At 66.3% G+C, this 12,864-nt stretch overlaps 1 protein-coding gene across 1 annotated transcript; it reads right to left on the bottom strand.

Moving 5' to 3' along the window:
- Window positions 1-9,266: 9,266 nt before the first annotated feature.
- LOC146757958 (uncharacterized) lies at window positions 9,267-11,459 on the bottom strand. The gene is made up of 2 exons (XM_085518994.1): window positions 10,581-11,459; window positions 9,267-9,620 (listed from the first exon to the last, which is right to left on the bottom strand). Exon 1 carries the CDS (start codon window positions 11,457-11,459, stop codon window positions 10,635-10,637), a length of 825 nt encoding a protein of 274 aa, XP_085375120.1. The 3' UTR covers window positions 9,267-9,620; window positions 10,581-10,634.
- Window positions 11,460-12,864: the final 1,405 nt, after the last annotated feature.

Genomic DNA, 12,864 nt, shown 5'->3' with positions numbered 1-12,864 from the left:
ACAGCACAGCACAGCACAGCACAGCCCAGCACAGCACAGCACAGCACAGCACAGCACAGCACAGCCCCCCTCTGCCTGCGTCCCCACGGGTGTCACCGACACATCCATTCTGTGGGTGTCACCCCGCTGTGCTCCCCCACCACCCCATGACATCTCAGCCCGGTGCAGTGTCCGTCCCCCTGACCCCATTTCCAGCACAGGGGTGGGCAACATAGAGGTCAGCACAGCGCCCCATGGGACAGGGACGGTCCCCAGTGGCACACAGGGCACCCACAAGGGACACGAGGCCAGCGGTTCCCATGGGGCAGTCGCTGCCCCCACACTCGGGCAATGTCCCCAAACCCCATCACAGAGGGGAGCCCTTTCCCTGGGCTCTGTGGGGCCGCACAGCTCTGGGATGTGGGAGCTCCATCCCCATGTAGGGCTGTAGGAGACGCAGCTCCCTGCCCAGCCCCGCAGCTCTGGGGGCGCAGCTCCGTCCTGCAGCCCCACCAACACCCAGCCCCGCCGGCAGCGCCCTGACAAAGCAGCAGCCGGTTTGTTGCGCTCATCGCTGTATCTAAATACATCCCCGTGCTTCTCTCGCAGGCACAGAATCACTTCCCACCCCATCCCGTCCGCTCGGAGAAACAAAAATGTGAGCGGTGCCGGGGGGGCGGGGGGTGGGAACCGGAACGTGGAAGCGCTGTGAATGCGCTGTTTGTATTTGATCCACGTCTTGTTAATTATGCAAGTTTCACATATTTAGCTACTGGGATTTTCAAATGCGGTCGCTGCTGCTGTGACGATGCTCCCAATTCCCCGGCAGCTCCTCAGCCCCACGCGGCCGCTTCCCCCAACATCTCCCCGTGGTGCCGCAGTGGGACAAGTGGGAGCCGTGGGGTGGGCGTGGGTGGGGGAGAGCACAGTGTGGGGCGAGCAGGGACACATGGGGTGAGTGCGGCTGTGGGGTGAGCGTGGCCATGGGGTGAGCGTGGCCATGGGGTGAGCATGGGTATGGGGTGAGCATGGCGATAGTATAAGCACAGTCATGGGATGAGCCCAGTGGTGGACTGAGTGTGGCTGTGGGGCTGACCTCGTGGCTGGGGGTTCCCACCAGGTCCCGCTCAGCGCCCCTCAGCCGGACCCTCCCGTGCACCAGTTCTCACACTGGGGTTGTGATGGCACTGGTGGGGTGGGGGGGGACAGGTCCTGCTGGTGAGCAGTAACATGGAGGCCCTCAGTGCCATAACAGTGGGGCACCACGGCCACAACCCCCCACGTCCTGCACTGCACATGGGCTTTGTGCACACTGCAAAGTGCATCTGCTGGGATGAAGCTGAGCTGAGGGCTGAGGTCATTTGCAGTGAGCTGGGCTGAGGGAAGGTGCAGCCTGCAGGGACTGCAGCAAAAAGAGGGGAAACTGAGGCATGGAGCCAAACAGCCACTTACACGGGGGATGGGATGGGGATAGGGGTGGGGATGAGGATGAAGATGGGGATGGGATGGAGATGATGATGGAGGGCACTTGAGTGCAGGAAGCTGGTGGGGAGGGACAGAGGGCACAGGGGACGGGAAGGAAGGTGAGGAGTCGGGGGTGGGGAGTGAGAAGGGCAGGGCTGGAGGACGAGGGCACAGAGCAGCCGTGCAGGCGGCAGCGCTGCTCCAGCCCCGTGTGCCAGGAGCGGTGCCAAAACCATCCCCGCCACCCGGGCACGTGTCTCCCGCGGCGGGGCCCTGTGCTGTCTCCTCTCTCCGGCTGCTGAGCAAAGCCAGGAGCTGCTCTGGGCTCCAGGCGGAGGCCGGCCGTGCTGCTGCAGCATCGCTGGCAGAGCAGTGGGCAGGACACGGCCCTGCAGGTAGGGGGTGTCAGTGGGATGTGGGGCTGATGGGACATAGGACAGCAGTGGGGATGTGGGGCTGTGTGAGAGGATGCGCCCCTGTGGCTCCCAGCACGCAAGCACGTTCCAAAACAAATCCAACCTGCAAACCCTGAGCCTGGATGCCACAGACCAAGGGGGTGACAGAGCTGGGGGCTGCTCAGCAGCTCCACACGGTGATCTGGAATCAGTGAATGGGGACAGGGCTGCAGAGACACAGTGCCAAGAGCACAGCGGGGTCAGCGCCCAGCCATGGGTGTCCCCGAGGTGGGGCCTGGGCTCTGCGGCCATTAATGGCCATTGGGATGGTGCAATGGGAACTGCCAGGCAACAGGGCCCCGCAGCCAGCGCTGCCTTCCTGCTGCAGCACGTAGCCCAGGGCCGGCCGTGCTGCATTAATTGAGGCAGCGCCGCGTTAATTTTTAACCCCAGCTGTCTCCCACATGGCGGGCAGTCGCCCCGGCTCTGGGGATGTGTGGGGCCGGGGGGGGGGGGGGGCTCTGCCCCACACAGAGCTGGGAGCGGGGCAGCTGTGGTCGGGGCCGTCCCACGGCTCCCTGCGAGCTGCAGCCGAGCTGCCCGGAATGTCCTGGCAGGAGGACACGGGCCTCAAAGCAAACACGCTCCGCGGCGGCCAGGAGAGGGGCAGGAAGCGCCTGGCCCTGCCCGCTCCCACCCGCAGCTGTGTGCCCCACTGTGAGCGGTGTGGGGCTGCCATGGGGCAGCGTGGGGTGTGGGCCGGTGGCTCTGTCTGCCCACGGGAGGGTGGATGGAGCCAGCAGCGTGGAGGGAGATGGGATGGTGAGGAGAGCCAGGGGTTGGGGATGGGGCTGCGTGAGGCTGCGGTGCCGTGGGGACACACAGAGCGCAGCATTCCCAGCCACGGGGACCCTGACGGGCGCTTTTCTGAGCAGGGATTCGCCTGGAATTCAGACGCCCACGTGGTCCAAAATAGCCGCCTCGCTGCAGCATCCGCAGCGCCCGCTAAAGCCATCTGCTGGGACGTGGCCCACATGGGGCTCCTGCAGCGCGGCTGCTGCCCGGTCCTGCAGGCAGAGGGACAGTGAGGGGCAGAGCATCAGGGCAGAAAGATCCAGGAGAGAAACCACAGCCCCGGGAAATATCAGAAGCAACTCAGGGCGGGAGCTAATTTGGGCACGACTGAGTCAGGAGCTGCAGGGAAACGACTGGGAACGGTGCCCACCTGCCCCACGGGATGGAGCCCAGGACACCCCACACAACGGCCTCCACACCCCATGGGGAAGGGGCAGCTCCAGCCAGCCCACAGCCTGTGCTCAATGAGGGGCTGGACTCGTGTTTGTGCTCAGCTGAAGCCCGTGGTGAAGCACCGAGCTGGAGATGAGCAGCATCCTTCAGGGCGCTTCCATTTGCTCGGGGCACAGGAATGTGCACAGGATGGACATGGGGCTGCTGAGGCAGCTGACAGAGACACCAGGATGGTCCCAGTTTGGGGATGCTGACCAGGGGCTGCTCCAAGGAGAGGCCCAATAGAAACAGCGCAGTGGATGGAGGATGCTGGGAGCAGCCAGAACTGGGTTCCCTCCGGGACGGGCCCAACCCAAGGAATGACGGCAAGGAGCCAGCGCTGAGTTGGATGGGAACAGACCACCATCTCCTTACCTAGGCGACCAACTGGACTTGTCAAGAGGAAAGAAATTCATCTACATCTCACACATATGGTCCCATCCTAATGGATATGTATGAGCATAAGGGAAGAAGAATAACCTTCTGGTTAGGCTAAGGGCTTGGCAGTTGAGATTTCGAGATGCTATTCTCAGTGCTGTCCACACCTTGCTCCCAAGCCTTGGAAAAGCCTCCATCCATCCCCGGGCAGCGCAGCCAACGCCCGCCTTGTGCAGGAGGCACGGGATGGACAACTGCACTGTGCGGCCTCCTCCTCCTGGGGCAACTGAAAGAGAGCAGGGGAGGAGGAGGGGAGGAGGAGGGGAGGTGGCCATGAGGCTGCGCCCCTGAATCCATCATCCTGCAGGGCAGGGAGGCAGCCCACTGCTGGGCTGTGCTTCCCAAGGGGTGCGCTACAAACACAGGCACTGCTCGCACCCTGTGGGCCCCAGCGAGTTCAGACCCTCTGCAGGAATGGGGGAAGGTCCCCACGCAGACACCAGCACAGGCTCCTTCCTCCTCCTCCTCCCTGTGCTGGTGCAGGAGCCGCAGCCTGCGAGCAGTGCGCGGAGCCGCAGTAAATCCTCCCCTGCAGCCCGGGGCTCTGCCAAGCTCTCCCTTCCACCCAAATTTATGGAGAGCGGTCCCTGCCAGCGAAGCATGGCACGGCGGCGAGGCGGAACAGACGGCGCTGCTCAGAGGCTCCTTCCTGCCCCCATCGGCCCCAGCCCCCCCTGGGCACCCCCAGCCCCGCGGGCAGCCCGGGGCTCAGCCAGGGCCGCAGAGCCAAAGGTCAGCGCAGCGCCAGCCCCTTCCTCCGCTGTCGCAGCAGAGGTGGAGCTGGCGACGGACCCGAGCGCCTGCGTTTCCGATGGCTGCGTGCTGAAATTTGCAGCCTTAATGGTGCATTAGCGCTGGCTCCTGCGTTTCATTACTCCTGAGAGCGAGGGAAGGCACAGAGCGAGCATAAAAGCCCCCCAGCCCAGCCAACAAACCCTCTATGGCTCTGCCTAGAGGCACACGCTGGGGCCCTGTGCAGAGCCCCCACGCACCCACAGCCACAGCCCGTCCCCACGGCTCTGCACGGCTCTGCACGGCTCTGCACGGCTCCTGGGCCACCGTCCTGCTGTGCCTCCAGCTTCAGGCACACTCGGGGAATTCAATCCTCTCTGTCTGGCTCAGCCTTGGCTGCTGCCTCCGTGTCACCGCTGCAGCACAGCGCATCGCCCTTGGAACCACTCGGGGCTGAGGATGCTGGGAGGAAGGGCTGGTGCTGAGCAGAGCAGCACGGCTGGGTCGGGAAGTGGGGAGCAGTGGGGATCTCTGGGGTGAGGTTTGGGGTCTCACCACCAGCACCGGGCAGTGGGAGCCCTGCACCGGCAGGATGTGCCCACCCAGCCCCACACGGGCACCCCACGCTCCAGCTCTGCCATGGCTCTGCTGGACGGCTGCAGCCTGGAGCTGATCCCGGAGCAGTCCCCATGCCAGGACCTTCATCACTGCATGGCGACATCGGTGCCACATGGATGTGGGGGTCTCCAGTGCCTCCCAATGCCCAGCCCTGTTCTCAGCCCCCCACCCACAGCCTCCACCCCGGCCCCTCCTGCCCGGCCCTTCCTGTCCCCAGTGCTGTTGGGCAGTGGAAACATTTTGGAAAGGCTTTTTACTGCTCTCAGACGGGGCTGCAGTTAAACCCCTGCAGGAGCCGCTGGATTGGGAAAAACAATTTCATTCCAGGCAGAAGAGCTCACGGGAAAAGCCACGTTTGGGGCCACTGCTCACATAGAAAACACACACTGCTCCCTGCGCTGCCATCTCTGCACACACAGGTCATGCACTGCCAGCCCCATTGACACCCCCATGGCCGTGGGGCTGCACACAGCCAGCGCTGCTGCGAGGCAGCTCCGCACCACACCCGCTGTAACCCAGCCCTGTTTCCAGAGGCACCTACGGAGCATTAGGTCACAGCCACCAAAATAGCAGCTCCCAGCCCAAACTGGGGCCATGAGCGCATTCTGTCCATCCCCCACCCAGATCCCCAGCATCCCCATGGCACTGAGGGGCTGCCCAGAGCCGAAGCCTTGGAGTGCTGTGGGTCAGCCCCACAGCCCCTGGCAGCCCCATCCCAGTCCCCACAGCCCTGCACTGGAGCACTGACAGGGCTACATGGCAGCACTGCACTCCTGGCCCCACAGCCGGGAGCTGGGGGGTAATGGGGCCTTCAGGACGTGGAGTCCTCCATCGCCAGGAGGGTTTGCTGTGCTCCCCCATGCCTCCATGGGCACCAGCACCGGGTGGTTCAGTGATGCTTCCTGGAGCCCTCAGGAACCGCTTCCACTTCCCTCCACCCCTCTCTGCTCTCAGCTCCCATCTCCCCACTGCACACACATCGCACTGGGAGCCCTCGGGCAGCCCCCAGGGCATGGACAGACCGTGATGAGCAGCGTCGTGCCGCCCACCCTGCGCTGCGTCCTCAGCCCCTGGGGGCACACGGGGGCCCCAGGCTCAATGTTGCACCCTGACGTGCAGCGATGCCCCGCTCTGTGTTCCCGGCGCTGTGCAGGGACCCGGGGTTCCCGCTGTGGGGGGGGCAGTGGGTTGGCACCGAGCTCCCAGCGCCCCGGGGACCCCAACAGCCGAGGGGACGCAGAGGGAGCAACCCCGGCCCCCGGCGGAGCGGCGATGGAGGAGCCGGCCGAGTTGCCATGGAGATTTTCTCCCTAGCAGATGCTCTGGGCAGGTGCAAGAAGAGGCTCTGCCCCCCTCGCTGTGCGGCACAATGCCAGCGGATCCTGCACAAACAGGAAGCGCCGCGGCCGCACGCTGCCAGCGCAGGGCCAGCACCAGAACCAGAACCAGAACCAGAACCACCACCAGAACCAGAACCACCAGCACCACCAGCACCAGCAGCAGGAGCAGCATCATGGGGAAACCGAGGCACAGAGTGCCCCTCGCCCCCCATCTCCCCTCCTCGCCCACCCCAAAGTCTGGCTGTGCAGCCCCACTGTGTGCAACCCAAAGCTGCGGGTGGGGTGGGTGACTGGGCACAGCCGTGCTGCTGAGCTGCTCCCTGACCCCAGAGCCCAAAGGAATCCATGGGGGCAGCTGCAGCGCACTGAGCCGGGGGTGGCACAGGGTGGGCTTCGATGTGGGTCTGGGTGTAAGTGTGTGTGTGTAGATGGAGGTGTGGGTGTAAATGACAGTAGGGGGTCGGGTGTGAGCATGGATGCAGCTGTGCGGGTGTAGGGGCAGGTGAGCTGTGAGTTGTGGTGTGTGGGGACAGATGTGGGGCTGGCAGCAGGAGGAGCAGTATGGGGTGGGGGATGTAGGTGTGGGTGTGAATGTTGAGGTAGATGTGGGTGTAGGTGCAGGTTTGGCTGTAGGTGCAGGCGCAGTGTGAGCGCAGGTTAAGGTGCAGCTATAGGCTCAGGTTGAGATGCAGACGATGGTGGAGGTGTAGATGTAGGTGTAGGTGTGGATGTAGGTGTAGGTGCAGGTGTGGAGGTGCGGGTTCACCTGTACCGTGGTGCTGCCGCTGTCCGCGCTGCTCACAGCCCCGTGTTGCGATGCCCCGCCCCGCTCAGCGCCGTGCCCGCTCTCCGCCCCTCCCGGCCCCGCTCCCCGCTCGGCTCCGTGCTCCATTCCGGCTCTTCGTGGCAGCGCGGTGCGGGCGGTGCGCCAGGCCGGGCGCGCGGTGCCACCGCCGGGGCTCCCCGGGCCGCCGCCGCCGCCGCCGCCTGACATTGGCTGGAAAGTGGAGCAGCGCGGCGGGGACGGTCGATGCGGATCGATCGCGGCTCGGGCTGCGGCGCGGCCCCACGCGGTCTCCGGCCGGCGGAGCCCAAACCCGCGGCGCCCCGAAGGCGGCGGGTCGCGGCCGGACAGAGGCGGCTCCGCGCTGCGCCCCGTTCCCGGGGATGTTCGTCGTGACGCCGCGGGATCCTCGATCCTCTTACCGGGGGGGGGGAGGCGGAGCGGCGCCGGCCCGAGGGAGGGGATCGTTGGGAACCGCGCGGCGGCGGAGACTCGAAGGGGAACGACGAGACGGGCCCGACGGCGGCAGGGACAGCGCTGCCCCGCTCCGTCCGGTGCCCTCCGCAGCTCCGCGGTGCGGGGGGCGGCGATGGCTCCTTGTGTTTTAAAGCCGACCGCCTCCGTTCGGCAGCTCCGCTGTGAGCTGAGCCGCGACACCCCGCGCTGCTACTTCGCACCCGGCTGCGGCGTTTGGGCCAGAACCGACGGCTCCCGTCGCTCCGCGCCCGGGGCCGGCACCGCCGCATCGCTCCGCACCGCCCCAGACAGCGCTGCCCCGGGCCGGGCCGCCCCCGGGGTGGAATTCGGTCGGGTCCTTAAAGCCCGAGAGTTAATCAAAGTGCTTTGAATATGTAAATGCTGAGTATTGTTTATCATCGCGTAGAGCTGATCCAGCAGTTTTCCTGCTCAAAGCCCCGCTCCGGTGGCGGCTCATGACAATTCACGGCGGCGGCACCGAGGTGATGGAGCCATTGTTACCCAACGTCCGGCAGAACAAACCGGGAACGGCCTCCACGGCAGCCTCAGCCGTGTCCCCTCCGTGTCACTCCACGTCCCACTGATGCCCTCCCCATATCATGTGCCCTCCATGTCCCCCCGTGCCCCCTCCATCCCCACACTGTGGGCTCAGCAGGTTGCTCTGCAGGTGAGATGAGCCGTGCAGGTGCCCCCTGCTCAGTCACACTGTACAATACTCTGCTCTGCTGAGCACTCACAGTGACTCCGGAGCAGTGTGGACCAGCAGTGTGATGGTGCTGTATGGGGACACAGCGCTGCCCTGTGTCCTGTGCCACCCCTCGGTGCACAGCTCTGCTGCTCCTGACCCATCACCCACACGGTCCCACCGTGACCCCCCAGGCAGGAGGTGCCCCCCCCTTTGGTCCCAAAGCAGTGAGTGGCAGCGCTGCCAGCCCCAGGGGAGGCCGGGGGACAGCTGGGAGCAGGACGTGTCTCAGCCAGCCAAATTTAATCCTCCTACGTTAGCAAGGCTTAAAATAGGCTCCGGCAGCATTGATGAGGGTGGCAGAGCCGCTCCAGCCCTACGAGTATTTTGGGGACGCGGGGCCGGGCGCGCTGCAGGCAGACACAGCTGGGGGGAGCAGAGCTGGGAGTGGGGGGAGCGGGGAGCTCTGCACCCCTCCTGGGTGTCACCTCAAAGTGAATGTGCCACTGCAGAGCGGGCCCAGCAGGTGCTCACTGCATTGAGGAGCAACTCCCTGAGCTGCGCTGCCACGGCTGTTCATGGGGCAGAGCGGGGACACCAGCAAGGAAGGGGGGCTCCTCAGCAGGCCCCCATTGCAGGACAACATGGGGCTCCATCGCAGTCAGCACCTCCCGGCAGCAGCTGCTGCTCAGAGGTGGAAGGAGGGCAGGGAGACGGGCCGGGCAGCTGCTCCGTGTCCTGCCACCGCCACAACGTGTCACAGCGGCTGGGGGGGCTCACGCAGCTCCGGGCTGGCAGATCTGAGCTGCTTCCTCGTGCTGGGCGCTCAGAACGGAGCAGTGCGGGCACAGCAGAAGGGAAGAGGCGCCGGGGGCTGCGCTGTGCCCCCATTCCCCACCGGGACCGTGGCTGGAGCCCCCAGAAGGGTCTGGAAGGTGCCGGAAGGAGCACGGCGCATTGCCCGGCCTGCACTGCAGGAATGTGGGGGCAGCGGGGTGAGAGCACCGCGCCGTGTCGCTGCTCTGGACGCGTGGGACCCGCGGTGGGGCTCAGCTTTCAGATCCAGCTTTCACCCAACGCTATTTTTAATTGCTCTTTCCCAGAAGGACCCACAGCCCCGTTTGCTGCCGGCCGCCCCGAAGCTGCTTCCAGTTGGGCGCCGTCGGTGCCGCTCGGGGCTGTTATTTTTAGCCGTGCTGGAGGCACCGGCTCCGGGCACGGCTCGGTGGGGCCGAGCAGCTCGTCCCACGGCCCCGGGGGGCAGCGGGGGCGGCGCGGTTTTACGGCCGCCTCGGTGTTTTCTTTCTGGCGCTTTTCGGGTTCCTTTCATCTCCGCGCTTCACGCTGTGCGGAAAGGAAGACCAAAGGCGGAGGATGGAAGCGGCGGTCATCGCCGGAGCCGGGACACGGCGGAACGGCGGCTGCTTTTAATTAAAAACCATTCGCTGGCAACGTCGGAAGGCGCCCTCGGTGCTGCGGCCGCGGCAGGGCAGGAGGGGAAGGGATGGACGGCAGAGCCCGAGCCGGGCACTGCCCCACAGCGCCCCGCAGCCCGGCCCTGCCGTGCCCCAGAACCACCACCCCCGGCCCACACCCCTCCCCACGTGTCTCTGTTCGCCCCAGCACCGATTTCTGCACCACGGAGCTCCCTGGGCCCACGGCTCAGCCCCACACAACGGGCCGTACCAGCCGTGCCCGCGCTCCCCGCACCGCCCCCAGCTCCGTCCTGACCCCGCACCCCCCGACGTGTCCCAGCTGCGCTGCCCCCCCGCAGCGTCCCCACGCGGTGATCCTGGGGGGGGGGCGGCGTTGGAAGCGGCAGCGCTGAATTTTACCGCGTGGGGGGGGGAGGTGCTGGGTGGGGGGGAATAGAACCGAGCTGCAGCGGGATTGGGATCGCTGAGCTGAGCTGAGCTGCGGTTTTACGATCCCTAAATAACGCCGGGAGCTGCGCTGTAAACACACGGCGGGGCGGTATGAGCCGCTGTGCCCCCGGCTGCAACCCGGCCTGGAAAGCGCCGCTCCTGGGAGAGGAAAAAGGGGCAAAAAGAAAAGAAAAAGAAAAAGAGGGGGAAAAAACCCCACAAACCCAAACGGAAGGGCAGGAGCGGGAGGAGGCGAGAAAAGCAAACGAGCCGCTTCCTCGCAAAAGAACAGGAGCGTCGCGCTGTCCTGCATTATTGGGCGCTGCGGGCGAACGGCCGCCCCCGGCCCGGCAGCTTTTGTCCGTCGGGCGCGGAGCTGCGGGACCCGGCCCCGCCCTCACCTGAGCTGCCCCGTTTTGGCTCCGCTTTGAAGAGCAACAGATGAGGACACGGGGACCCCTCCTTCCCTCCTTCCCTCCCTCCCCCCTCCCGCGCCCCTTCGGATGTGCCATTCACCGCCGTTAAACGCCGGACGCTCCCGCTGCGTTAATGCGTCCCGAGCGTCGCCATTCAAATCAATGGGGCCGGGGTTTGGGGGGCGCTGCCCGGCGCTCGCACGGTTCTGTGTCCCGGTCCCGGTCCCGGTTCGCTGCGGGCGGCCCCGGGGATGCGCCGCGCGGTGCCGTCGGGGCGCGCAACGCTCAGCGCGTGTCCGCGGGGCTGAGCCCGGGCCGGATCGAGTTGCGGCCGGGGCCGCGTGTCCTTCGTCCTCCCGCAAGGTCGCGGCAGCGCGGATCGAGTGTCACCGCCCGGAGCGGCCGCGTCCCGCAGCGCCCCGCACCGCGAGTGTTTGTGATGGGGGCGGCGCGGGGCAGAGTCCGGGCGGAGAACGCGGGGACGGTGAGAGCGGGGTGGGGGCCGGGGGGGGCCCGCCGCCCTTTGCCCGGAGCCGATGGGCTTTTTGCAGCCCTGCCCGGGGGGAAGAAAGCGCGGAACGCCCCGAGCGCGGAGGAAGCGGCAGATAAGAGCGAGCTGCGGCCTCGAGGAGATGAAAGGAGACTGCGAGAGCCGCCCCGGGCCCCGCGGACAAAGAGCTCGTCCAATATTAACGAGGCCCCGCAGCCGGGGGAGCCCCACGCCCGCGCCGCCGCCCGCAGCTCCCCGGGGCCGCTCAGTGCCACCGCGCCGCCCCCACTCGCGGTCCCGGAGCGGGGACGGGGGCGGGGGGGGGCAAAGGGGGGGGTCCAACGCTTCGCCTCCGGATTTGCATTTAAAGAGCGCTGTGAAACGAGGGGGGCGGGGGGGGCAGCCGTGGTTCTGCCCCGTGTTGGTCAGCGGGGGGGGGGGGGCACCAGAGCGCCGGGATCCCCGGCCCGGCCCCATCCGCTGCCTCATGTCGCGCGTTGGGGGCTGCTCCCCGCGGACACCAGCGCTGCCCCCCGCCCCCCCCCCCGCCCGGAGCCGCCGTGGGGCGGAGCAGCCGCGGCACCAACCACCGCCCCCCCCGTGCCGGCTCCGGAAGCTCCGTGCGCCGCGGGCAGCGCGGGGTTTGCGCGGCGCAGATGGCGGCGGAGCTTCAAAGCGGCAGCTGAGCGGCACCACCGCCCCACGCAGCTGCCGGAGGCGTCGGGCCGGTGCGTGGGGATGCGGCTGTCACGGCGTGGAGCGGCCAGAAATGCCCGCGGGGCGGCTGCGGGCGTGGGGTTGTTTAGCGGGGTACGACGGCACCGCCGGACCGACGGACAGCACCGACGTAGGGACAGCACTGAGCACTGAGCCCACAGTCAGCCCCCAAAAACAGGGTCAGCACCGACACAGGGACACCCCCAATGTAGGAATAATCGCCCCCAGCGTTGGGTCAGACCCTGACACAGGGACACAGTGCAGCGGTGCTGTGTGTGTGTGTGTGTGTGTGTGTGTGTGTGTGTGTGTGTGTGTGTGTGTGTGTGTGTGTGTGTGTGTGTGTGTGTGTGTGTGTGGGGGCAGGTGGGATCACTGGGCACCGCATCTCGTGCCAAAGATAAAAGGGGGAAAAGCAGAATGAAAGAAAGAGGAAGGGAAAAAGGAAACGGGACAAATAAACGGGGAGAGGAATAAAACAAAACCGAAACGAAACGAAACTGAAAATCCAAATGAGAATGAAATGAATCCAACGGCCCCAACAGCCCCGCGGAGCGGGCGCCGTTCCCGGAGCTCTGCTGCCGCCCCATGGCCGCACCGCAGCCCGGCCGAGCTGCTCCGCTCTGATCTGAGCGGCACGAACAAGAAACGCGGACACGAGGCGTGAGGCCAAAAGCCCCGAGAGCGGCCGGGAACAGACACGAGGCCGATGGGGGCGGGAGGGCGGGGACGGGACACACACAGAACGAGACGGACACGACACGAGAGGGAAGAAAGTGGCCGAGAAAAGCTCCGAAATGGGCAAAAAGAGGCAAACGGCGCAGGGAGCTGAACGGCACCGACTGCTGCGGACACGGCAGCGGGTCACAGCGCTGCTCCGAGCAGCTCCACGTGCAGCGCGGGGCGGGCACGGCACGACGCTCGTGGAGCAGAGCAGGGGGGGAACCCCCTTAGAGCAGCCGGTACAGCACGAGGAGCGCGGCACACGGAGCTGCTGCTGCTGCTGCTGCAGGGAGCACCGGGAGCAGGAGCACACACAGCACGTCGGTACCGGCTGAAAACAGCGGGTTACAAATGGACCGTGAAGAAGGTCAGGTCCTATGGAAGGTCGTGGCCAAACCCACACACGGCCCAGCACTCACACCTCGCCCCAGTTTGCTTCTTCTTGCCGTGCTCTCGG

The sequence above is a fragment of the Coturnix japonica genome, chromosome 18, assembly GCF_054131305.1.
Source record: "Coturnix japonica strain WE chromosome 18, WE-NBRP24, whole genome shotgun sequence".
NCBI lineage: Eukaryota > Metazoa > Chordata > Aves > Galliformes > Phasianidae > Coturnix > Coturnix japonica.
This window is presented reverse-complemented; position numbering and strand designations above follow the sequence as displayed.